This window comes from Bos taurus, chromosome 9, assembly GCF_002263795.3.
Source record: "Bos taurus isolate L1 Dominette 01449 registration number 42190680 breed Hereford chromosome 9, ARS-UCD2.0, whole genome shotgun sequence".
Taxonomy (NCBI): Eukaryota; Metazoa; Chordata; class Mammalia; order Artiodactyla; family Bovidae; genus Bos; species Bos taurus.
The window spans coordinates 72,146,243-72,172,317 of NC_037336.1; the positions used below are offsets into that span (position 1 = coordinate 72,146,243).

Below are 26,075 nucleotides of genomic sequence, written 5' to 3' on the forward strand. Positions count from 1 at the left end.
TGGACTCACTGGGTCACTTAGAAATGATGAGTAAGTAAAAGAAAAAGAGATGGGCCTAGGCAGTTTGGGATTTGGGTGGGAGGGGATGGGGGTCAAGTTTCTCTCTGATGACTGCAGTCTCCCCTGAGGTGGAAGGTGCTAAGCAGGCCCCGAGGTGCTGGGGGGTGTGGGGGTGTTGGTGCTGGCCAAGAGTACAGTAGAGAGCCGAGACTGATGGCAGGGCCACTGGGCACGTCTCTTGACTTTCTCTCACTGCTTTGTGGCTGTGCTGAGTTAGAGGATAGTTAGTTCATCCAGATTTGCGGTTTTACTAGGAACAGTTGAAAGGATAACAGGGTAAAACCATTAAAACATTGGCAGAAGTGGCTAAAGTTATTAATATTGAGAGGACATTATTTTCAGCCTTGGAGCCTCTTTTACATTAGAGATGTTGCGAGAAATCCCAGTGAGTTAAAGACACAGTTTTGTCACTCTGTTCCTCATTCTGTCCCCCCAAAAGAGCAAACATCTAACTAAATTTGCAGAAACGTGATTCTACCTTACTGTGTATAAGAAAAAGTCTGGCCTTTGGAGCTCAGTGTCCACTGCTTTTTGAGTTTGAAATGACAGCTTTTCCATTTTGACTCTTTTTGGAGGAATCTGCTTTAATGTTTCCTCACCGTTCTCCCTCTTACACCGGTAGATTAAATATCCCGTTTAAAGTACAGTCTTAAAATAAGATTCAGAAGACCCAGATGTACTATTTTATTCATGCAGTTATCTCAGGCTTTGTTTATTTTTTAATAAAGTTTTTGAGCTCCCCGCCTCCCCGCTTTAATTACAGCATTAAGGAGTCTCTGGTAACTTCAAATATTAAACCATGCTTGAAATGTTTCTATTTATCTTGTTTGCTCTTATTTTTAAGGATTAAAATTTAAGATTTAAAATTAAGATTGCCATGATGAGTAAGGTTTTTTTGTTTGTTTCAAAATAATTCATTGGTTTTACTTCTCTCCTAAAGGTAATATTTACAGATTTTAAGGTTGTTAACGTTTTGGCAGTGTGTAACATGCCGTTTGAAATCCGTTTGCCAGAATTCACAAAGAACAATAGACCTCATGCCAGGTAGGTCTTCAAAGAATCAACGTAACTTACCAAATTTGAAATTACTTGTCAGTCTATAAATATTTATATTAATTTTGGCTCTTTTGGTATAGTTACGAACCTGAGCTTCATCCTGCTGTGTGCTATCGGATAAAATCGCTAAGAGCTACATTACAGATTTTTTCAACAGGAAGTATCACAGTAACAGGTATTTTATTTTATTGAAACCAAGCTTGTCAATTATGGATTGAATGAGATAAGGAGGTGTTCATACCAAAATAGAGATGAAGTATGCTTTTTCCCTTCTGCCTTCCTCAGAGAGCCAGTCTCCTCATTTTTAACACAGTTGTTGTTGTTCAGCTACTAAGTCATGTCTGACTCTTTGCAACCCCATGGACTATAGCACGCCAGGCTCCCTGTTCTTCACCATTTCCCAGAGTTAGCGCAAACTCATGTCCATTGAGTCAGTGATGCCGTCCAACCATCTCATCCTCTGTTGCCCCCTTCTTCTCCTGCCTTCAATCTTTTCCAGCATCAGAGTCTTTTCCAATGAGTCGGCTCTTCACATCAGGTGGCCAATGTATTGGAGCTTCAGCTTCTGCATCAGTCCTTCCGATGAATATTCATGATTAATTTCATTTAGGATTGACTGGTTTGATCTCCTTGCTGTCCAGGGGACTCTCAAGAGTCTTCTCCAGCACCACAGTTCAAAAGCATCAATTCTTCAGCACTCAGCCTTCCATATGATCCAACTCTCACATCTGTACAGGACTATTGGAAAAACCATAGCTTTGACTCTACAGACCTTTGTTGGCAAACACAGTAGATGAGTTTAACCTGCTTTTATATACTACTTTGAAATCTTATGTATACAGTTTTATGTCTGTCTTCTTTATCTTCTTCATTACCTTAGTAGATTCATCTGTATTGTTCCACATAGTTGTGGATCAGTCATTCTTATTGCTGTTTAGTACCCAGTGTGTGAATCTGTTGTTCCATGGACATTTGGGTTTTCAGTTTGGAATTAAGAATATTCTAGTATGTGTTTTTATACATTGTTTTTAAGTTTATGATGTCTTGCATTTAAAATACTCAAGAGAAGCCTATTTTATGAACTTCATAGAGGTTTTACATGAGCAGAATATTCAAATATAATTGGTATCTATTTGTAATGTGTATTTTGTTATATCTTTCAAGTCTTTTTAATTATTTGGAAGAGGTGATTTCAAAAGAGTAGGCATAGATGTCAAAGGGTAGCATTTAGCATGCAGGGTGATTTTTTTTAAATGGTATTGTGGTTATAAATTGTTCATGGCACCCCACTCCAGTACTCTTGCCTGGAAAATCCCATGGATGGGGGAGCCTAGAGGGCTGCAGTCTATGGGGTCGCTGGGGGTCGGACACAACTGATCGACTTCACTTTCACTTTTCACTTTCATGCATTGGAGAAGGAAATGGCAACCCACTCCAGTGTTCTTGCCTGGAGAATCCCAGGGACGGGGGAGCCTGGTGGGCTGCCGTCTATGGGGTCGCACAGAGTCGGACATGACTGAAGTAACTTAGCAGCAGCAGCAGACAGTACTTTGGAGTCAGGTCCAACCTTTGGGAAAATTAAGGAAAATTTCTTTAGGTCCTTGAATTTTCTTTTTATTTCATTAATCCTTAAAGGAAAATATACCTATAAACCTTCAATAGAAAGGCTTTAGTTTTTATTCATCCTTGGGTTTTCACATCTTCCTTGGAGACTTTTAAAGGCTCTTGCCAGGATCATGGGGAACAAGTCTCTTTCTTTCCTTCTTTGGGTGTGTACACTTTGGAGCTCAGATTTCACAGAGGTTCTAAAATATATAAAGTCCTTGCTAAGTATAGACTTGGGCTTCCCTGGTGGCTTAGTGGTAAAGAATCTGCCTGTCAAGCAGGAGACTCGGTTTGATCCCTGGGTTGGGAAGATTCCCTGGAGAAGGACATAGCAACCCACTCCAGTATTCTTACCTGGGAAATCCCATGCACTGAAGAGCCTGGTGGGCTATAGTCCATGGGGTTGCAAAAAAGTCAGACACGACTTAGTGACAAAACAACAAGAAGTATGGAATAAAATAATGCTTATGTAAAATATGTATATTAAGTTAATAGATAATTAACACAATGGCAAACTGAAGACCATTGACCTGGTTACCTATTATGCATTATATATTAACATCTGGAATACCCTCTGATCTGTTGGTTCAGTGGACACATTCTGAGTGGTCCCGACAGGCAGAGCTCTAGTCTCTGGAGGGACTGAGGTGAGTCAGGAAAGGGTTCCCAGTGGATGCATATGTACATTTTTAGGATCTTTCAAAAAGTAAGTGTAAATGTTAGTGGGGGGAAATACATGTGTTTATTCAAAATAGATTTTATGAAACTATTTTTCACTTTCTTTTCTATATATATTTTTACCTATTTAGATGAAAGCTTACTTATTTTAAAGTTATTCTTAGCATTGTATGGATTAATAAATATATTACATCACCCATCCCCTGGTGCTTTTTTGTTTTTAATTGGCAGTTATTGTTCAGTCACTAAGTCATGTCTGACTCTTTGGGACCCCATGAACTGTATCCTGCCAAATTCCTCTGTCCATGGGATTTCCCAGCCAAGAATACTGAAGTGGGTTGCCATTTCCTTCTCAGGGGATCTTCCCAATTCAAGAATCAAACTGGCATCTCCTGCATTGGCTCTTTTCCACTGAGCCACCAGGGATGTAAGCTGTAAGGATGTAAGGATGTAAGCTGAATGACCAGATTAGTAATAAAGATGTGAATACCAGATAGTGGTAAATCTGTGGGGATGTTCAGACTGTGCAGTTTATAACAGCCCTCTGGTTTCCCAACTCTGGTAGCAGCTTTGTTTACTTCTGCTGGGTTCCTTGATACTCCTGTGATGAGCTTTAGTCGTAGCCTAACCAGAAGCTAGGCTACAGTGACCAAAAGGATAATATTATTAATAGTTGTCTAGTTCCGTTTGTTTTCCCTTCCTTTAATGAGCATATTTTAGCAATTCGTATTTGCTCTGTGACTTTGTATGTGTGTGTGTTTAATATACTTTATTTTCACAATGGTGCCCAAACCAAGATGAATAACATCATTTTATGTTTGATTCCCTTTAACTGTTCGTAAAAAGTTGTATTTCTTGGTTCTTACTATGTGTACAGTTATATAAGTGTAGATTTTTAAAAGAACAACCTGATATTCTAAAGTACTCAGTTCTTTGTAATTCTGGGAAATCAGCTTTTCCTAGTTTTCTTCTGCCTCTTCTCACCTCTTCCTCCATTGTGTTGTTGCAGGACCCAATGTAAAGGCTGTTGCTACTGCTGTGGAACAGATTTACCCATTTGTGTTTGAAAGCAGGAAAGAGATTTTATAATTCACCACTTAATTGGTTAGAATCCTTAACTGAGCACCTTTTAAAACCTGCTGCACATTGGACTCAAAAGGAAAACCGGACCAACAGTAACTGAGGAAATAGACTCTTTTATTCTTTCACGGCTACAGTGTAAGCTCCAGGCCCTTTGGATTTTATGTCAAACCTTGCTGTAATATAAAAAGGAAGTTTACAAGACATGACATTGCTGCTTTTACAAAAGGACATTTCTATTTATTTTCGCAGTAATTTTCATGTCCCCGTGAGCAGAGCTGTCACCGTGTGCACTACCGCAGATCGTTTTGTTGTTGTCATTATTTTTTTCCAGTTTGAGCTAATGTGTTTTATTTGTGAATAGTCTTTTACATTTTTGTATGCTGAATATGGGCACCAAAGAACCTGTAAAAGTTACCTTTTTCAATTGAATGTGCACAAATAAAAGTTTGGAAAAGATCTCTCTTCATATCCATTCTATAACTTTTATTCCCCATTTTTCTATTTTAACAAAAATTGTATTCATAATTCTTTTTTTTAATCTATGCAAGCTTAGACTTTTGCTAAAGTGTGTCAGCTTCGTTTTGAAGTGTATTTTGTAAATATGCCATATGTGTATAGTATCTTTTAATGCTCTGTTACCAAATATCAAATAGGAATTTTTTTTTTTCTTGAAGATTAGAAATGAAAACCTGTATATAAATTGTAGGGAACCAGAGTAGAACTTTATAGATTAAGCATAATGTTTTATGTTGCTAATTTAACATGGTAGAAAATGTTAACCATCTTTTAAAAGTTGCAGAGTTGTAGTTTTAAAAAAAGAAACCTCTTATTACCTACAAGATAAATACAAGAAAAGCTGTGATGGGTTGTACCTCATATGTACCTTTGTTATTCTGGAAAGACTCAACTCTGGTTATAGGAAAAGAATAATCTGAGGTTGATACTCAAGGCTGTATATTAGGAGTCTTGTCAGAAGTTGAAACGTGCTGTTTTAACAAGAAGTGCCCCAGTGTGACTATATTAATACTGCAGTTCAACTTGAACTTGAAAGCCATTTTGCAAGATAAGTCTTTCCCCTTGCTGTGTCTTATTGAATGAAGCTAAAGAGTGACTATTCAATACATGGGATTGCGCCTTTAAAGTTAACAGGAAATACGCATTTGTGAACCAGTGACTCTGGCTCACCCATGAGCCCGGGAATGGTAATAACAGTATCAAGCTGTAATGGTGCTCGACCAATTGAGTATTAACTAAGAATGATTTTACCTAGAAATAAAACTAAGTGGAGAGTCATATTAGTTCTCAGTTAACATTAACAGAGATAATAATACAACATAGTCTTCCACTAAAACCTTGAATTTCCAAAATGTTTTGGAACCTTTGTGAAAAATTGGAACACTTTAACCTCTATATTCTAGTACATTTTCCCGACCATGTTCTAAAATCTTGAAAACTGTACTGAACAATGCATATTATTTTATGTTTATCTTTGTCTTCTCAATACCTTCCCCTGCCCTTCCTCTGACTTTTCATAAGTTGGAGGCAAGGGCTAACTTTTATATTTTCTCTCTTGGGAGAGACTTAATTGTGATTTTCAGACTTCTTTCTCACTTGTTACGTTTGTGTTTAGGTAGCCTCATAAAATATATACAGAATAAAATTCAATGAAAATTATAGGTTCTGGGCAGACTGTTTGAAAAATTTGAGTTTTCACTTAAACTTAATTAACAGTAATTAAGTGATCTCCTGTTCTGCAGTGTTCACAGAAAAAGAAAAAGAGAAGGAGGGCTGGAGGGGAACATGATGATATAGCCAAGAGGCAGATCCAAATGTTCTAAGATTTTTCAGTATTGGAGTGACTTGAAAACTAGGTAGATCAGTAGCTCATCAAAACGCTTTCTCAGAAAACTGGAAGAAAGACAATCCAACTGGTCTGGTTTCAGGGCTGCTGCTCGCGTGTCGCCTGGCAAAGTGCCATGGGTGTGACCCACTAGACTTAAAGCTGGTAAGAAATGAGTGTGTCTGATGTCTTCTGGCTTTTCACAAGTGCTGTACATTTTTTTTTATAAATAAAAACTGTAAATATATACATAAAAAGTGTAAGTATTCCCCCTTTTTATTTTTGAAAGTGAAAATGCTGTAGTTGGGGTTGTATTGGGTAAAAATTAGCTTGAAAATAGAATTGTTTCATTACAGATTCTGAATAATAAAAGAAAAATAGAATGTTTAAGATACTGAAGTTGAAATCACTTAATGATAAACCTACTAAGTTTATAAACAGTTTCCTGCCCATTGATAATACATGGCTAAGCCATGAAATAGCTAATGGATACAGTGTTTGAACTTGCACAGTTTAACAGTTTTGTTAGTATCTTACAATCTGTGATGCTTGGCAAAGAAAAAAACATCATACTGATTAATTACCTGTCTTGACCTTTTTTAATGTCAGCATATAATTCCACTGAAGGTTCTTAATAAATTTCTTCAATCGATTACCTCTACAGAACATACTTTCCCTTCTTCCAGAACAAATGAACAATGCATGCTCTAACTTGCGTGAGAAATGTACTGTGCAGAATGGAGGTTGCAGATCTTTCTTCATAAGTTCCCCTGCCAATTTTAATGTAGATAGTGTTTTTCAGCACCAGGGCTTTTAGTCATTCTCCTGAGTTTCTGATAATACAGTTTTACTGTTGCTTACAGAGGCTGAAGTCTGACCATTTCATTATAAAGGGCTGCAGTAGATCTTACTTCCTTATATCAAACTGGGACAGTTTGTTACGGGCCAATACAAAAATTTCAGGCTAATTGAAAAGGGCTTTTGACTCTGAGGATTCTCTTTTCTTCAGGCTAATCATATTTTTGTATTCTTTTTCAACTTAGGTTGTTCATTATGTTTTGTGTGTGTTTCCCATAGCTTAAGTCATTTAATGGATTATTGCATAAATGGTTTGAGATTTTTTATTGTAGATTTTCTAGTGTACCAAAATGTATTGGTAAAATGCCTCCCCACATCTTAAAATTCAACTGGTGCAGTACAGAAAAGAGCAGTCCATTACTGTGTGGGTGAAAACCCAAGTTTTTGGTACAGTCAGTGATCTCTGTTTCATCATAGAAAAGAACATAGTGAGGGAATTGTCCCAATGTCCAGATGTCATTTATTATGTCTGCAAGCATCTGAAAGTCAGCATCAATTATAGCCCATAGGCTGTAACTTGAGGTAGTGATATTCCTGAGGCGTGTGAAGAACTGCAGGAAACTATGGATCTAAGTTATCATGAAAGTCTTACAAAGAGAGACGTGTGCAAGCTTAACTTAGTAACTCAAACCTAATTACTTACAGATTTGGATAAATAACCTAATGACCTGACTCCTTTTCTCATGTTTACTAACAACTACTACTAAATAAATATGATCCCACGATTTTGAAAGTATCCTTTCTACTCATATATTTTTTAATGGATAGAAAAATGCTTATCTTTCTCAACTATTGCAGAGTTGTTTCTTTTTTAATACTTGGTAATACTAACATCAAATTCATAAAAGAGTATTTTGAATTACATTGTAGTTCATGATTCATAAAATAAGATGGATAATCCTTATAGTTGTTGAACTATAATTAGAGATGATCACTGAAGTCCTAACCAGGACCCCATCCTAACCTAGAACATGTGTGCAATTGTCTGTATTGTGTCTTGGTTCTTTTTTACACAAGACCTAGTGTGGGGAGTGTCTTGGTAGGCAAAGAACTGCAAGCTTATGTTCGGACAACTTATGTGTCTGAATAATAAAGCCGCAACAGGCCTCTATGCATAACAAACCTTAAGATAAAAGTTGCTCTCATCACTAGTTCATCGTCTTTCAAAGGCTCCTCTGTGAAGAAGGTGGAAAATACTGAACCAGCTGGTATTATTTTTATCCTGGTGTCCTGCTCAGAGTAAGAAAGAGACCACTTGGGACCTTGTTCCTCAAATACCTTTCATGGCTCCTTTGGGGGGTGGGGTAATGAGTAAAGACTATAATTTCAGGGTATCCTTTGTAAACTAGCTCTATGACACTGAAAAGAAAACACAGGCGTGGCTAACACATATTGATAGGAAGACACCGTAAGTACTCTTTCTGTATCAACACTTGAAGAGTTTTGAGGCCATTAGACCTCTGAAGAAAGCTGCCTTGGCTGTCCCTTACCCCTTAGCTTTTTAGACTCCAAGAACTGCTCTTGGGGTTTTCTTTTTTGAAGCTGTTTTGGCACTAATTCCTCCCGGTGATGACTCATAAAACAAATGTTGTTTTTCACATAGTTCCTGAAAGAGAAAGAGGCACTAATGAAAATGTCATTCTTAATTTACAGTATTTGAGGGGAAAAAATGTGCAGGCTATCATTTTTTAAAATCACCCTGGGGCTTTAATGTTTTAGCTGTGCAAAAAAGACCAATGTTTATTGCAAAGTTTCCACGTGTCACGAAATTCTGGGCACCACAGACCTTTGATCGATCTCATGCAAAGGGTAAGGTGGGGTGTCTTCTCAGAACAACCATGGCATTCCTGTCTGCAAGGAAGGATTCCAAGGGTAGTCTTACGTAGAATGAGTGGAGATTACAACCAAGATCCTCTTATTTTTTCCCCCCTTTTCTCAGACTGGTTACCAATATGCCTATATTTGTGTCTACACATTCTGCTTTCTGCGTTATTCTCTTGCTCCTGCTTTAACAAATTCATTTCTACAAGATTATTTCCATCAGCATAGAAACATGCTCCAATATTTTATGTTTACTTTTAAAAAGACCACCTTCAAACCTTTCTCTCCCCTTAAATATACTGTCCTATGGTTTATCCAGTTCGTTTAGTGGCTACAACATTCCAGGTGTTCTGTGGTTGGAGTAGATAAAGACCTTGCTTTCAAGGATCTTACATCTTAACAAAGGAGACAAGCACATAAGCGTATGATTTCAACTAGTAAGAGTGTAATGAGAAAAGTAAACCAAGAAAGGGGAAAAGAATGACTTAGTGGGGATGTGGAGGACTCTATCATACTGCTGGCATCTCCAAAGATGAGGTGACGTTTGGTCAGAAACTGGAGTGAAGTTAGGGAGGAAACCATGTGAAGGACTGCAACTAAGGACCATGTTACGGACAGTCCAGCATGGCTAGAACATGGCGAGTATGTGAATGACAGGTGAGGCTGGAGGGGTAGGTAGCAGCCATAATTAAGAAGCATGAATTTTATTTGAAATGTAGTAGGATTTTGAGCTTTAAGAATGACATATTTTTAAAAGATCCATCTAGCTGCTGTATGGAGGATGGACTGCAGAAGGTGGAAGTTGAAAGAGGACTAGTTTGGAGGTTAGTCCAGATAAAAGATGGTGGCTTGGAGTTAGAATAGTACTGGTAGAAAGTGTATATTCGCATGTTCACAGCTAACAAGACTGACAGTGTAAGGAACATTACACTGTTCCTTACACTTAGGATGAGTCCTAAGCCTCTGGCCTCAGAGGTTCCCCCAAGCAAAAGACTTGTGGAGGAAATATAAGAAGGGTAGTCAATGGTACTGGGAATCCAGAGTTCTGTGCAGGTCATGTTAAATTAGAGATGCCTATGGACATTCTAACCGAAGATGTCAAGTAGACAGATTTGGGAACTGAAAATCAGGTAAAAGGTCAGAGACCAGAGAAAATCACTTGGGTATCATCAATTTATGGATGGCTTATAAAGCCAGGGGAATACACCCAAGAAGTGAGTGTAGATGGACATCAAGGATGGAGCTCTGGGCATTATGGTATTTGGAGGGAGGGAGGAAGGAGGGACAGAAAGGGAAACAAAGGAGACCAGGGAGTCACTGATGAGGGAGGAAAACCAAGAAAGTACAATATTCTAGAAGATAAGTAGAAGAAAAAGTGTTTAAAGATGGGAGCATGGAGAACTGGGCACATACTGCTAGAGTCACATAACGGGAACGTAACAGGTTTGGTAACAGCAGAAGTCATGGGGAGTAAGAAAGCAGGAAAGAAAACCTGAGTGGGGTGAGTTCAATACTGAATGAGAGGTGATGGTGTGGAGACAGCAAACAAAATACTCTGTAACTGAATAGTGAGAGCAAGGAGTGGGTGGTACCTGAGGGGAATTTGAGACTTGAGGTCTAGGGAGGTATTTTGTTTAGGATGGGAAGTACTGTAGCTGTGTGTGTGTATGTAGTGATAATCCCATGCTGCTAAGTCCCTTCAGTCGTGTCTGACTCTGTGCGACCCCATAGACGGCAGCCCACCAGGCTCCCCCGTCCCTGGGATTCTCCAGGTGAGAACACTGGAGTAGGTTGCCATTTCCTTCTCCAGTGCATGAAAGTGAAAGTGAAGTCGCTCAGTCATGTCCGACTCCTAGCGACCCCATGGACTGCAGCCTACCAGGCTCCTCCGTCCATGAGATTTTCCAGGCAAGAGTACTGGAGTGGGGTGCCATCACCTTCTCCAGATAATCCCATAGAAAGGGGAAATTGATGACATACTCAGGACAAATGGAAGAATTGGCCTTTATACCAAGACGCAGAAAACGGGCATAGATGTAGGTAGTTTAGTAGATGGCATAGAGCATGAGGTGGGCTCTTTATTTCTCTCTCTCTCTCTTTTTGCGTGTGTGTGAACTAAAAAGCCAAGACCATCAGCAGGGGGTGAGGAAGTGGGACGGAATGCTGGAGGTTTGAGAGGTGACAGAGTGTGAGGTTGCCATCTAGGACAGTAGAAGACCAACTCCGGAAGGACATTCCTGGAAACCTACTTGAGATTTACGTTCAGCAATTCAAAACTGAACTTACCTAGCACAGTTGGCTATTTTCTCCAGCCATGTGTAGTTCCTTGGATGCAGGGAAAAAACAGGCTAAGAACAGACTTAATCACATTTGCCTGATTAAGAATAGACTTAACTAAGATTTGCCTGAACAATGAAGGGAGAGGGGACAAGGTAAAGGGAGGGGTGGTGCATGGAATCTAACGTAAGAAAGGAAGTGGACGATGACTCTTCAGTGGATTCCCAGTCCTGGCAGGTGTTTGAGAGAGTGAGCTGAAATGCAGAGTGGTCCAAGGGTGCGTGGGAGGCTTATGAAAGGAGTGGTGATGGGTTAAGACAGTCAAGACCGTGATCATCTTGTTTGTTCCCATTCCCAGCAAAACTGGACTGTAGCTGATGTCTTCACAAACTTCCACTCTCAAGCCTCCTCAGTCCCTTCTGTCCTCCCAATCCCACTGAGACTGTACCCAACAACCTGTAGTCACCACCCACCTTTGTACTTGGCCACTCTGCAGCATTTAACATCATTTGGTGCCACCTTCCCACAACACTCCTTCTGGCTTCAGTGATTCCATATTTTCCGGGCTCCTCTCCAACCCTACTGTTGGCTCCTTTTCAGTGCTTTCCATGCTCACTCTCCCCTGCTTGTTCTCTGAATGTTGGCATAAACTAGGGCTTGGTCCTGGATCTCATTCTCTTTGCTCTGCTCTCTGACTAGATGATCTCATCTGGTTCCATAACCTACATACCATTTACTCCCAAATCTGACCCAGACTCTGAATGTCTCCAGAATCTCATGTATCCAGCTGCCAATGAATACACATCCATCTGATGTCAAATGGACATCTCTGAAATCTTTCCAGCTCTGAAACCAAGTTCTCTTTCAGGCTCCCCAATTTTACCATCCATGCAGCTTCTCAAGCTAAAAATTTAGTTATTATCCTGACTATTTCATTGCTGTGGTTTAGTTGCTCAGTCATGTCCAACTCTTTTGCAACTTCATGGACTGTAGCTGCCAGGGTCCTCCGTCCGTGGGATTTCCCAGGTAAGAATAGTCGAGTGGGTTGCCATTTCCTTCTCCAGGGGATCTGGCCAGCCCAGGGATTGAACCCACATCTCCTGCATTGCAGGCGGATTCTTTTACTGCCCAGCCACTGGAGAAGCCCCACTACTCCATTACCTTACTCCTATATTGAATTCATTCATTCATCCATTCATTTTCAATAATGTGCTTCAATTATATGCAAAGAAATTATTCCAGGTGCTGGGAAACTACAGTGAACTAAGTATACAAAAACTAGGGCAGAGACCCTGAGTCTTGACCATTTCCTGGTGTGTTTGGGATACAGCAGAATGACCTATACAGCTGGTAAGAGTGAGAGTGGGGAAGAGTGGTAGGATATGTAGACCTGCATGGGCCTGAATACACATTGGAAGGACTGAAGTTGAAGCTGAAGCTCCAATACTTTGGCTACCTGATGCGAAGAGCTGACTCGTTGGAAAAGACCCTGAGGCTGGGAAAGATTGAAGGCAGGAGGAGAAGGGGATGATAGAGAACGGGATGGTTGGATGGCATCACCAATTCAATGGACGTGAATTTGAGCAAACTCCGGGAGATGGTAAGGCACAGGGAGGCTGGGTGTGCTGCAGCTCGTGGGGTTGCAGAGTCAGATGTGACTTGGCAACTGAAGAACATGGGCCATCAAAGCTGCTGGAAGAGTTGAGCAAAGCAATGGCTTGATCACATTTAAAGGGGTCACTGGTTGCTATGCTGAAAACACTGGAGGGGATGGAGTCTGAAAACAGGACCAGTTAGGTGGGTCTCCGGTGGCTCAGTGGAATACACCTGCAATGCAGGAGATGAAGGCAGATGTGGGTTCAATCCCCAGGTTGGGAAGATCCCCTGGAGGAGGGCATGGCAATCCACTCCAGTATTCTTGCCTGGAGAATCCCAATGGACAGAGGAGCCTGGTGGGCTATAGTCCATAGGGTTTCAGAGAGTTGGACATGACTGAAGAGAATGAGCATGCACAGATGGTTACTACAGTAATACAGGAGAGAGCATAGTGACTCAGATCAAAGAAAGAACAGTGAAGATGGCCAGGTTCTAGATGTATTTTGAAATAAGAACCAACACTATATTCTGAAAGATTGAACATGGAGTGGGAGGGAAGGAGAGGGAAGACTCGAAGGTCTGTGACCAGAGCAAGTAGAAGGATAAGGTTGACCTCAAGTGAGGTGGATGTCTGTGAGTGGAGTAGGTTTGGGGGGCATTGGGGTTGAATTTAGATCATGCTCAGTTTGAAAGATTTGTTAGACATTTGAAAAAAGGTGTAGAGCAAAGAGTTGAATAAACAAGACTTGAGTTCAGGGAAGATATTGAAGCTAGAGGTATAAATGTTGAAATCAGTGGCATATGGATAGTATAAGCACCATGGCTTTAAGATCAATGAGCCAGTGAGGGAGAGAGGTGATCAGAGGATGAAGCCCCAGGGCACGCCAACTTTAAGACAGTGAAACATGAGATGGATCCAGCAGAGGATGCTGAGAAGGAGCGAGTGGCAGAAGACAACCAGGAGGTTGGTCCCTGAAGGCAGTGAAGCAAGGGTCTTGGAAAGAAGGACACGCTCACCCCAGTCCATGCTGGCAATGGTCACTATCCCAGGCATTAAGATGCTGACTGAGAACGGACTGCTGGGTTTAGCAATGCGGAGTAACCTGGATGTTAAAAGGAACAATGTCAGTGGAGTAGTGGCCACAAAAGTCTGCTCACTGGAGCAGGTTCATGAGAGAATAGGAAGAGAGGAATTGCTGACAGGGAATAGAGACAACTCTGGAAGAACTTTGCTACAAATAATGGCAAAGAAAACATGAAAATAAATGACAGCAGAGCAAAACCTAGAGAGGAAAATGGGACCAAAAGACTTTTTTGTTTAAGATAGGGGAAAAAATCACATAAGATCTTTCTGCTGATGAGAAGGAAAGATCCAGGAGAGAAGGGAGATATGGATGGGGTGGACCAGGAGTACTGCTGGGGAATTTTCTGGAAAAGGGAAGGGAAGAGGGTGTGAAGTGGTCACCTTCATGTAGCAATAAGTTAAAGGTAGAACCTAGAGGGACGGTACTATATTTCAATACAGACACTGAGATGAGGGTGAGGCGGAAGGTTAGGGAAGTTTCCTTTCTGATTGTGTTCATTTCTTCCGTGAAGTCAGAAGTAGAGGCTTCCCAGGTGGCTCAGTGGTAGAGAATCCGCCTGCCAATGCAGGAGACACAAGAGACTTGGGTTCAATCCCTGGGTCAGGAAGATCCCCTGGAGAAGGAAACGGCAACCCACTCCAGTTTTCTTGCCTGGAGAACTCCATGGAGAGAGGAGCCTTGTGGACTACAGCCCGTGGGGTCACAAAACAGTCATACACAACTGAGTGAATGGGCACGCATGCCTCCATGGAGTCAGAAGCAAGGCTGTCAGCAGGAATGAGGAGGGCTAAGGAGGTGGGCTTTCCTCATAGCTCAGTCGTAAAGAATCTTCCTGCAATGCAAGAGACCCAGGTTCAATTCCTGGGTCAGGAATATCCCCTGGAGAAGGAAATGGCAACCCACTCTAGTATTTTTGTCCAGAATCCCATGGATAGAGGAGCCTGACAGGCTACAGTCCATGGGGTCACAAGAGTTGGACATGACTTAGGGACTAAACCACCACCACCAAGGAGGTGGGAAGTTCCCAGAGAGAGGAGTTGGTGTTGAGCAGTTGTCCAGGAGAGGCAGTTCATAGACAATGGACGTGGGCAATGGCCGGGCAGCATGGGAGGGGCCCTGGAGGTATGAGGGGGATTGAACCTGGGGCCCAGCCCTGTTCTCGTGTGCTTTCTCTGCCCTGTGCAGCTGTGTGCCTGCAGACACTAGCTCGGCACACCTTAAAGTAAATCAGGTCACGTCACTTCCCTGCTTAAAGTACTTTTGTAGCTTCCCATTGCACTTAGAATGAAATCCACACTCAGTCACATCCATTTCCACTGACTTTCTCACTGAATCTCAAAGATTGCAGCCTCCTCCTGGGCATCTTTCAGTTCTTAGAACAGGTCAAGAATGTTACTGTAGCCTTTGCACTAGTATTCTCTCTGCATGAATTTTCTTTCCCTCTCTCTTTGCAGGACTGACTATAAGCACTCAGTTTTTATCTAAAATGTTATCTTTCAGGATATCTTCTCAGATCACCAATTCAAAGTACTCACCCAACACACACACACACACACATTTACTATCTTAATTCTTACGGCACTTTGCTCACTGATGAATGTTATAGCACTTAGAGCAGTGTGTGGCATGGAACAGATGCTCGGTAAATATTCAGAGAATAAATGAATTTGTGTGAATGAATGAAGGAATGGCCACATAAAATTAGCTGCTAAAAGTGAAAAATAATCTAAGCCTCAGAGCTAAAATATTTACAAAACATTAACTTGTGTTTCTCTAATTGCTTCCACTTAAATCGAGGAAAAGAATGAAAGTCACAGCTGAAATAGCACACATGGCAAGTGTCCCATTTTGTGTTTGTAGCTGGCAGGGCACGAGTTCAAAATAAAATCCTTTCAAATTACATTATTAGTGAGATCTTTTCTGACCTCTCCGCTGAGTCATTGTTTATCTTACAAAAAATTTAACAACTTTGGAAGAAGATGTGTTTTCTCAGTCTTGTAGAAACAGAAGGAAAAGAAGCCAGCTCTAAATATGAGAAACGAAAATATTAAGTGGAATGGAGTATCAAATTTGAAGTTAATTCGATGTTATAAGTAGTTTCCTTTCTTGCTTAGAAAATCACTGGACATAACATCTGAACTCTGTGTTTCCCTGGTAACAAAAGTTGATTCTTTGTTTCACCAACTTCTAAGTTCAGAAAGACTTTCTTAGCTCAGCTGTGGCCTTCCTCCATCTTCAAGTTTTCTTCAACTTTCATGTCCTCTCAAGTTCCCTGGGGCTTTCTGCCACCCCATATTCACTTAGCTAGTTCAATACATTTTCAATAAAATTATGTATTTTACTTCTAGTTTTGTCTCCACCATTTCCCTCCAGGGAACCTTGTTTAACACCCATACTTCATACATAACTTTGGTCAATTTACACCATTCAGGCTGCTTACTTCTTAATTTTTAAAGCATTGGCCAATCTGCTGCTTCAAGCTAAGACTTGTCCCAGGTTCTTTGGTGTTGTAGAAATCAGTTAACCAAGATTTCTGAAAGCAACTGTTTCCTTTCTGCCCTCAGGTGCTGGGCTTCTCTGCAAGAATGCAACCCAGGTAGATACTGCTGCTTGCTGCTGCTAGAAATGAATTCAAAATGCAGAACTGTTTTGCCAACTCATCTTTCATAATTCACACCTGTGCCATTATCTGTTTCTGTTCTACATCAACCTCCTGGCACAAGAAGAGTCTGCCTTTGGCTTTTGGATCTCTCCTAATTTGCGATGTAAAACTTTCTTGGAGAGGGTATGGATTTAAGTTTGAGTAATTGTTTGACTCAAAAGGAACAGAAATGTGATTCTTTCAAAAACATTTCATAATGCAGAGTTTTGCTAATTTAGACGAATTTCTTCCCTACCCTCAATTCTAATGCATACGTTTTGTTGAATTTTAGCCACCCAAATCACTATGTTCTTACGAATGCCTTATTCTGAAGGTCTACTGGATAGAAAGACTGGCTTTTCTTAAGTTTTGTCTTCAAATTTTCATTTGGTTTGAAGTTTGATACATTCTGACAGTCCCATATGAAAAAGAAAGATCTAAAAGTTTCTTAACTTTAATTCATTGAGAACATTCTGCTTTCAGACTTTTTAAAAGAGAGTGCAATAAGGAGTGATGCATAGTCTTGTTCAGTTCATTCATTACTGCTTTCTCCCTACTTCAATTTTTTAAATTAATACTGCTCACCAGAATGGTAACGAACCCTTACCTTTAAAGGAATTCTCTTCCCCAATACATGTGACCTTCCTTTGCACTTGCCAACACAGTGTATTGCAATGGTCTGTTTTCTGGTCTGCCTCTTCAAATAAGGAAGTTATGAACTCTGGATACCTTCAGTTCTTTCCTAATACAGTGTCTAGTCCCTAGTAGATCATCAACAAAGAGCTGAATGAGTAATCTCTGCAGTTGTGGGAAGGGAGCAGTATGGTGAAGCCCATTCATCTCCCTTTTCTGAACACATACCTCTTTCTCCTCTATGACTGTTAGGTCATAGATTAAATCTCATCCTATGATCCACAGATCAAAACCTGTTATGATTTGTATTGTTGCCTGCAATCTAATACCCACATACAGTGAATTCAGCATTGGATCGACAGACCACATGGTGGATGTTTTTCAGTCATCCACTAGGAATCAGTTTTAATCTAGGCACTGTAGACGTTACATAAGAAAGATAATGGGTCAAGACCATCCCTGGAAACCAAAATTTTATAAAGTACTTAAGGAAGTGAAACCACAAGAATTTTAGCTAGGGCAACATAAAAAGAAACTAGGACTAGAAAATCTTGAAGATCCAGGAGAAAGGAATACTATCCAGGGCTAGGGTTACTCAAGGCTTTGAAGATGAAGATTTGGCCTTAAGGCAAAAGGATGTATGGCTAAGATATCAAAGATAACTATCATGTAGGAGTAGAAGGAGAAAGAAGGAATTAAGAGTTGATGAAGTAGGAGAAGAAGCCCCAGGGGGAAAAAGTGTTTCTTAGGAGGTAAAAGGGTTTCCCAGGTGGCATTAGTGGTAAAGAATCCACTTGCAATGCAGGAGAAGTAAGAGATGCGGGTTCGATCTCTGGGTTGGGAAGATCCCTTGGAGACTGAAATGGCACCCCACTCCAGTATTCTTGCTTAGAGAATCCCTTGGACAGAGGAGCCTGGCGGGCTACAGTCCATAGTGTTGCAAAGTGTTGGACATGACTGAAGTGACTTAGCATGCATGCAGGAGGTAAAAGACTTTCAAGAAACAGTAGGGGTGGGACTTCCATCACAGTCCAAAGTAGCAAAGACTCTGAGCTCCCAATGCAGGAGGCCTGGGTTCATTCCCTGCTCAGGGAACTAGTGGAGAAGGCAATGGCACCCGACTCCAGTACTCTTGCTTGGAAAATCCCATGGACAGAGGAGCCTAGTAGGCTGCAGTTCATGAGGTCGCTAAGAGTTGGATACGACTGAGTGATTTCACTTTAACTTTTCACTTTCATGCATTGGAGAAGGAAATGGCAACCCCCTCCAGTATTCTTGCCTGGAGAATCCCAGGGACATGGGAGCCTGGTGGGCTGCCGTCTATGGGGTCGCACAGAGTTGGACACTACTTCTCACCAAGAAATGACTTAGCAGCAGCAGCAGCAGGGAACTAGATCCCACATGCTTCAATTAAGGCCTGGTGCAGCCAAATAAATAAATGACTTAAAAAAAAAAAAAGAAAGAATAGATGTGATAGGTTAAATGTGACAAACAAACAAAAGACCTTTGCCCTTCATTTCATCAAGACATAAGTCACTCTCTATGTGAATCTGGGCTGGCCTTAGGACTTGTACTGACAATAGAAATTGATGAAAGTGATGTAGCGGGACTTCCAGAATGGAAACCTCACGGAACCTTGCAGCTTCTGCCTCCACTACCTGGGAATGCTGCCCAGAGTCTGACAGGTGAGGAAGCCACATTAGCCTCATGGAGGATGAGGCCACCCAAAGAGAACTGAAACTCCCCTCTATGTCAGCATCTTCCACCAGCTGCCCTTCCTGCTGATGCTGGAGTCACGTGACTGAGCTCAGGTGAAATGAGCAGGGGCCCCACCCAGCCAAACCAAAGAATCATGGGAAATAGCAACTAGTGTATTTCAAGCCACTACATCTGGGGAGAAGGTTTTATATCTAAACAGACCACTGATGTGAAACAAGCTCTTAGGAAAGGATGAGAAGTAAAGGGTGACCAACAGAGGTGGATGTCAACAGGGTCCTGGCATCTCAGTTCTGGAAAAGGCCTGCCTCTGTCAGACATGTTTTCAGTCTACAGATGAATGCGTTATTAAGGTCTGAAGATATTCCTTATGTAAATCATGTATGTGTAATTAATTGTCTTGTTCAGATTCTGCGCTCACCAAGAAATCCAATTGTTTGACTTTAACTTGTATAGAGCCAGACAATGCTCTGACCAGGCCAAGGGGATATCTGGCTTTCATGACAACTATATATATACATATTTTTTTTGTAAGTGAATAATTTTCATTTTCATTGAATACTTATAAAATAAGGCCTTATCTGCATCAAAAATTAGCCTTACAGTTGATATTTATGCTGAATTAAGAGAAAAGTTTTTCTGCTTACTAAAAGGAAATGTCTTTAAAATGTAAGCCTTTTTATGTTTGTTTGTTTTTGGCTGCCCCACTCAGCTTATGAGATCTTAGTTCTCCAATCAGGGATTGAGCCCAGGCCCTGGCAGTGAGAGCACCGAGTCCTAATTACTGAAGGACCAGATAATTACTTGTAAAACAAAAATAAAAGCCAAAAAAATAAATAAATAAAGTATATAAAGTACAAAGTAAAAATCGTCCATACTCCTACTTCCTTTGTACCCTAATAATAATAATAACAAATAATTATTATATAATACTTTTAAACCAGGATTAAAAACTCGGTCTATATATTTGCACACATGTACCTGTCAGTGGATGTCAGTTCAGCCCTCAGGTTTATTCTTCCTTCAGACAAAAGCTGAAGAATCACTGTGCTTACAAATTTCTTTAGCCATCATAACATTTCTCTCTAGTGTACTGGAAGTATTTTTAGAAGAAAATCAAACTGTAAATATATATTTTCCTCCTGTCATGTTACAGCCTAAGCACAAGTATTCCTGTATTTCAAGTAGAATGATTAAAAGCTAGGAAGAGCAGCAAGTTCCCTTTCATCCCTGACCTCTGTGCACTGATCACCTCCTCCCGCAGACCAGTTTCATCACTCAGAGTTGTGAGTTCTGTTCCTAAATAAAACAGGGGTTTTCTGCAGCCCACTGCTGTGTTGAATTGTTTAAGCAATCTCTCCATGTGAGTTTTATTTAACCTTTGTTCTAATTGCCTATTCATTAGGAAACTCTTCATCTTGCATAACATACTTTGTGCCATATTTGGAATAATTCTAGACATTTAAGCCCAAGAGTTTTCCTGGTAATCTTAGCCTTAATGGGTGTTTAGAACTTCAAGAAACCTACCAGTGTGATACAGAAGGCTGAAGCCCACTATTTTAGCACAGGGTGAGCATGTCATTCTGGGACCAATCTGAAACCCCCAAGCAAAAAAACCACTCCTGTGAGGGGAGGCACAGAGACGGGAGAGGTTCTTCAATCATTACTGAAAAGAGCTTTGGAAGACTAAAAAACCATGCTTATTCTAAATTCTTAGGTGAATTATGCAAATTAAACACATAGCAGAGAAACTAGAATTATTTTTTGAGATATGGTTCCCCACCAAAGCATATATCCTAAAATAATTTCAGATATTATCATTTCATTGTATATAAAAGCTGAATTTTTGAGCTAAGAGTGCTGTTCAGAGAGCAACGCACACAATACTCACTCTTTTGCCAGCTCCACTGATATTTGTTCCAAAGAGCATCCCTTTGTTTCAGGTATAAACACAATAACAAAAACCAGGGATGCTAGACTCATAACTGTATATATAAAGCACACCCACGGCAGGCCAATGAGATCTGGGGGAGACAAAAGAAACTAGTTAGAGATGCATTTTGTGTGGCTTCCATCCTATTTGTGGATAGATGCTTCTTAGGACACATATAAAAACATATGTACTTTCAAACATGCCAGTAGTAGCCAGAGAAATAGCAATCACAAATTAAAAATATAGCCAGCATCTGAAAGGTTCATTTTCACAAACAACCCCAGCTCTCTCTGGTGAAGTGAATAACAGTCTTGTAAGGATCACAATTTAAACTCAATGCCATTTTCTTGGTGAACATACTTTTTGTTTTCAAAATGGTAATAGACATGTTCGTTGCAAAACAAACAAAAAGAACCTCGAATAACACAGAAACACATAAAGCAGAAAGTAGGCACTCTCCTCTCTCCTCACCCCCTACAGTTCCTCTCTCGGGAATCACTGCCATGGCAGTTTGGTTTCTATTTGGTCGACATTTGTAAAGACATTTATACAAATGGACTCTTCTTGGAATGAGCTCCCCCTTCTTTACTCTGACTTGAATAAATCACTTCATGTTGGCAGCATTTCATCATTTTAGTAGCTGGCACTGTATTTGCAATGCTGCTTCCTGGATTCAGAGGGAAAAAAAGTGATAATGGTTTGAATGAAGGATATTAACTTGCTAAGAAGCATCAGGAAGAAGCAGGATCCTCCAGGTTTTGATGGATCTTATCTGCTAACCTAGTGTTTCCTCTGACGGCTTCTTGCCAGAGGTACTGTCCCTTTGTAGTACTGACCAAGGTCAAGGTAAGGTAGCTAGTGAGAGGCGGCCCCCAATGCACTTGAGTATGACCTTGTATTGCGGCATCCTGTGCACAACAGAAAGTCCAGTGTAGCCAGGAGCCGAGACGAGGAGCCTGGCTCAGACCAGCCACAGACTGAAACAGTGCAAATAGCCCTTGGAGTGGCCACAAATCACAGCTAGTCAGTCAGGAACACTGACTGAGCAATTATGCAAGAAGGCAGTTTGGTAAATGCAGAGTGGAAGGATCTACACATATTAAGCACTTGTAGGCCAGCTGTGCTGAGGAGGGTTCAAGAGGCAAAAAAGACCAGCACTGCAGTTCTCCTGGCAATTTTAATTAAAGTCTGCTCTCTCTTGCCTTTCTTGCTCCTGATGCATGGTTTCCCCCAAGCGAATACTTAATAAAGAGTTTAAAGATTTGGTCCTCCTTCCCTCTCTGGAGCATAAAATCAGAAATGTAGAAGGTGGTGGTTGGGGAAAGCTCATCTCATCAAACTTGTCCCCTTTTCTGTCTGAGTACTTACAGTGACAGGGAGCTCACCACTTACAAAGATGTACACTTCATTGTGAATCAGCCCTGTCTGTTCAAACATACTTCTCACTCATTTCTAAAGCCAAGTCTCCCTTCTGGGAATTTGGGTTCAGAGGCTCTGTTTTGTTCTCTGCATCAACCTTCTCATTCCTTCTTCAAGACATGCCGCAAATATTTGAATGCACCTCCATCCCTTCCTGAGCATCCTCTTGTCCAAGTCAAACACCCCGAGTTCCTGCAACTGTTCTTCACAGACCATAGGTCATGTGCCCATGTCACCCAGGGTGCCCTCCTTGGGGGACACACTGAAACTCTCTAAAAATATTTTACTCAGAGCTGAAAGCAGTACCCAGCTGTATTATGACCACAGGAGGGTATGTCTGTGTCTCCAGAACATTCTTCTTTTATTGGTACAGCTGACATTGCACTAAAAGTCAGTGCCCAAGGGCTTGCTGTCAAGCTGAACCCTTATATCTTTTACTTGGAAAACTGATTTTTGAAAAGAAGTATAGAATTTCAAACTTAGTCCAATGAAATATCATCTACAGGTCTGAGATCATACCAGGATTTTTTTTTAATAAATGAATATGCTTTCCAAACATTTGTTCTAAAAGTCCACTCAGAACTTGAGTCTTCATCAGCTCATCCTGTATATTAGCCATCCTTCCCAGAGATTTGTATCATCTTTACTTATCCTCCATCATTTCCATTCTTTTCTTTTATATTTCTCTTTCTCTATATAAATGTCGTGTAAGTGTGTGTGTGTGTGTGTGAGAGAGAGAGAGAGAGAGAAGGTGAAGGGCATGGATCTATGTGTGTGATCTCAGCAGGAGATGTATGGCTGGTGCAAATGACCAGTTCCTTTGTTTCATCTTGGGCTATTTCCAAAAATGTGGGACATAAATATTTAAAAATTTTATTAAAAACACAAGCTAAGTTTAATTAATAACTCCAAAAGTTCACTTCCAAAAGTAGATGTACTAAAAAAGAAAAAAGAAAGTGGTCAACAAGATTCAGAAGTACATGAGTTCAAAGACTCTTGTTTTTCCCTCTAGATATATATTTTTTTGAGTATACATCCCCTGGAAAAGAAAATGGCAACCCATTTCAATATTCTCACCCAGAAAATCCCATGGACAAAGGAGCCTGGTGGGCTACAATCCATGGAGTCGCAAAGAGTCAGACATGACTGAGAGACTAAGTATGCACGCATGAACCACTTCTGAAAATGTATATATTATCTCTATATTATGTATATATATATATATACACACTATTTAAAATTTATGTATTTTATATATATATATGCATATAAAATAAAGAAAACTCAACTCATTAGTTTTTGAGGATGCTGGGGAACCACCTTATTATTTTGAAAACTAGAAAATAAAGAGAAAGTTTCAAACACTAATCTTGCTAGTATATGAATCTAGTATATGATCCATACTTCAGGGCAGGCAAACAACTAATGAGAAGAATTTTCTCCTTAGAGAAATACTGCTGATAAAAATTCAGTTGTTGTTAAGTTGCTCAGTTGTATCTGACTCTTTGTGACCCCATGGACTGCAGCACACCAGGCTTCCCTGTCCTTCATCATCATCTCCCAGAGTTTGCTCAAACTCATATCCATTGAGTCAATGATACTATTCAGTGATCTCATCCTCTGTCGCCCTTTCTCTTCCTGTCCTCAATCTTTCCTAGCATGGGGGTCTTTTAGGGATAATGGAAGGAAAATAATGGATCTGGGCAATGATCCTCAAAGGTCCAGACACGACAAGGTGGGAGACAAACAGACAGGACATGCCTCTAATAGCAGGACACACGCCATCACCTGGGAAGAGGTTTGCAAATAAACAAGAAAAGCTAAATCTTTTCTAGCTTCTACAGATAAATAGGCTTCTCAGGTGGCTCTAGGGGTAAAGAATCACCTGCCAATGCAGGAGACGCAAAAGACTCGGATTAGATCCCTGGGTTGGGAAGATCCCCTGGAAAAGGAAATGGTAACCCACTCCAGCATTCTTGCCTGTAAGATCCCATGAACAGAGGTGCCTGGCAGGCTCCAGTCCATGGGGTCACAAAGAGTCAGACATGACTGAGTGACTGAGCACTCACAGATAAATAGCAGTTTATAGGAAAAACACAAAGGACAGGAGGTCATATGATATGACTACAATGAGCAAAACCAGCCTGGGAAAAAGTCTATGAAACAAATGACCCAGCTTCTTTATTAAAAATATAAAGTGTGCGGAGGGAAGAAACATAGAGTTGAAACCTGTAAATTATGAGACATACCAATCAATTGTAAATCAGTTATTTGAACTGTGATTCAAATAAGGTATAAAAAATAATTATAAAACAATTGAAAGGATGTGAACCCAGACTGGATACTTGATACCAAGGGATTATTAGTAGTATTTTTTTTAGGGGTGAAAATGCTATGTAGTCACAGTATTTAAATGTCTTATCTTTTAGAGGTCTCTGTTGAAACTTTAGAGATGTGTTTGGAATATGACTTAAGGTAATTTGTGGGCAGAACAAGTGGGGTCATGACTGAATTAAGGATTGATAATTGTTTAAATTGGGTGGTGGGTACACCAGGTTCACGGCCATCCTCTTTACTTTTGAGTGTTTGAAAATGTTGACAAGAAAGTGTTTTTCAGGTGATGTACTTCCCTAACACCTGTCCTAAGAGCATAAAAGGCCTTAGGGAAAAGCAAGTTCTTACCCGTCACCGTCAAAAATGTCAGAGAGATGAGGAGATTGATGCCCCAGTTCATGCTGGAAGTTAGAGCCATGGCACGTCCTCGAATTCCTCCGGGAAAAATCTCGCTCAGCACCAACCAGGGCACTGGAAGAAAGGGAAGAGTGGACGGGGAACAGCAAAATGATGGAAAATCCACTGAAGCTGACAGCCAGCTCACTGACCTCTGCCCCACTGACCTCTGCGAGATTTGTGGTTGCAGGGCCGTGTCCTTCTACATGAGGAAGGAGGAGGGATGTGCTTTCTTCTCTCTCCAGTCAAGTGAGAAACTGAGGGAGCTTGACAAGGGCCCCTGGAAGTAGGGGGAGCAACATAAAGGGCTGGGGCAGGTGACACTGGCTGAGAACTGCAAAGGGGAAGCGCGGCGGCTGGGGCCGCCTGCCCATGACAGGAGGCAGCTCTGAGGCTCTGCCAAGCACAGAGCCTCAGTGCCAGACGCTGGATCTCCCCACTGTCCTCTGGGCCCTATCCTGTAATCTCCTCTGCCCCTAACCTTGGAGAAGTCCACCATCACAGCTACGGAGTGGGTAGGAGACAGAGCCAGGAGAGTGGAAGAGGAGACTGGCTCCTCTCCCTTCCCCCACTCGGGCTTCCCGGCCTGTGGCAAGCTGGGTGGAGAGAAGCTCTCAGTTAAACAGAGCTGTAGGATTTGATTTTATATCAAATATTTGACTTTCTGAAAGGAGACTCTTCTTGGCACAAGAACTGATCCGAGGACTTTTTTGTGATCTGAGAGTGACACAGACCACTATAGGACCTGCCTGATGGGATTACTTGACTTCTGCTCACAGCCTGTCAAAAACAGTTTGCCTAATAGCTACAAGTTCTTTCAATGGACTCAGCCCTTTACAAACCTTGTTGTCATTGTATCCTCGCTGAATCCCTCCTCATTAGGGACTAACATTACTCTTCCCCTCTTTTAAAGTAAAGGAAAGTGAAAGTGAAGTCTCTCAGTTGTCCGACTATTTGTGACCCCATAGACTGTAGCCTACCAGGCTCCTCCCTCCATGGGATTCTCCAGGCAAGAGTACTGGACTGGGTTGCCATTTCCTTCTC

General features: G+C 41.0%; 2 protein-coding genes across 4 annotated transcripts in view; one reads left to right on the forward strand and one right to left on the reverse strand.

Moving 5' to 3' along the window:
• Window positions 1-4,938, forward strand: part of TBPL1 (TATA-box binding protein like 1) — a 41,280-nt gene extending 36,342 nt beyond the window's left edge. Inside the window, exons 5-7 of one of the 2 annotated variants that reach the window (XM_024996825.2) lie at window positions 1,001-1,104; window positions 1,197-1,291; window positions 4,409-4,938. In XM_024996825.2, coding sequence (XP_024852593.1) covers window positions 1,001-1,104; window positions 1,197-1,291; window positions 4,409-4,488 — 279 coding nt within the window. In that variant the 3' untranslated portion in view covers window positions 4,489-4,938. The remainder of the gene's footprint in view (window positions 1-1,000; window positions 1,105-1,196; window positions 1,292-4,408) is intronic. The other variant, NM_001076290.2, reaches the window with a different exon arrangement.
• Window positions 1,286-26,075, reverse strand: part of SLC2A12 (solute carrier family 2 member 12) — a 75,973-nt gene continuing 51,183 nt past the window's right edge. Inside the window, exons 3-6 of one of the 2 annotated variants that reach the window (XM_024996436.2) lie at window positions 24,984-25,106; window positions 20,841-20,973; window positions 8,671-8,786; window positions 1,286-2,683 (exon numbers count right to left, since the gene is read on the reverse strand). In XM_024996436.2, the coding sequence (XP_024852204.1) occupies window positions 2,673-2,683; window positions 8,671-8,786; window positions 20,841-20,973; window positions 24,984-25,106 (383 nt within the window). In that variant the 3' untranslated portion in view covers window positions 1,286-2,672. 2 annotated transcript variants of the gene reach the window in all.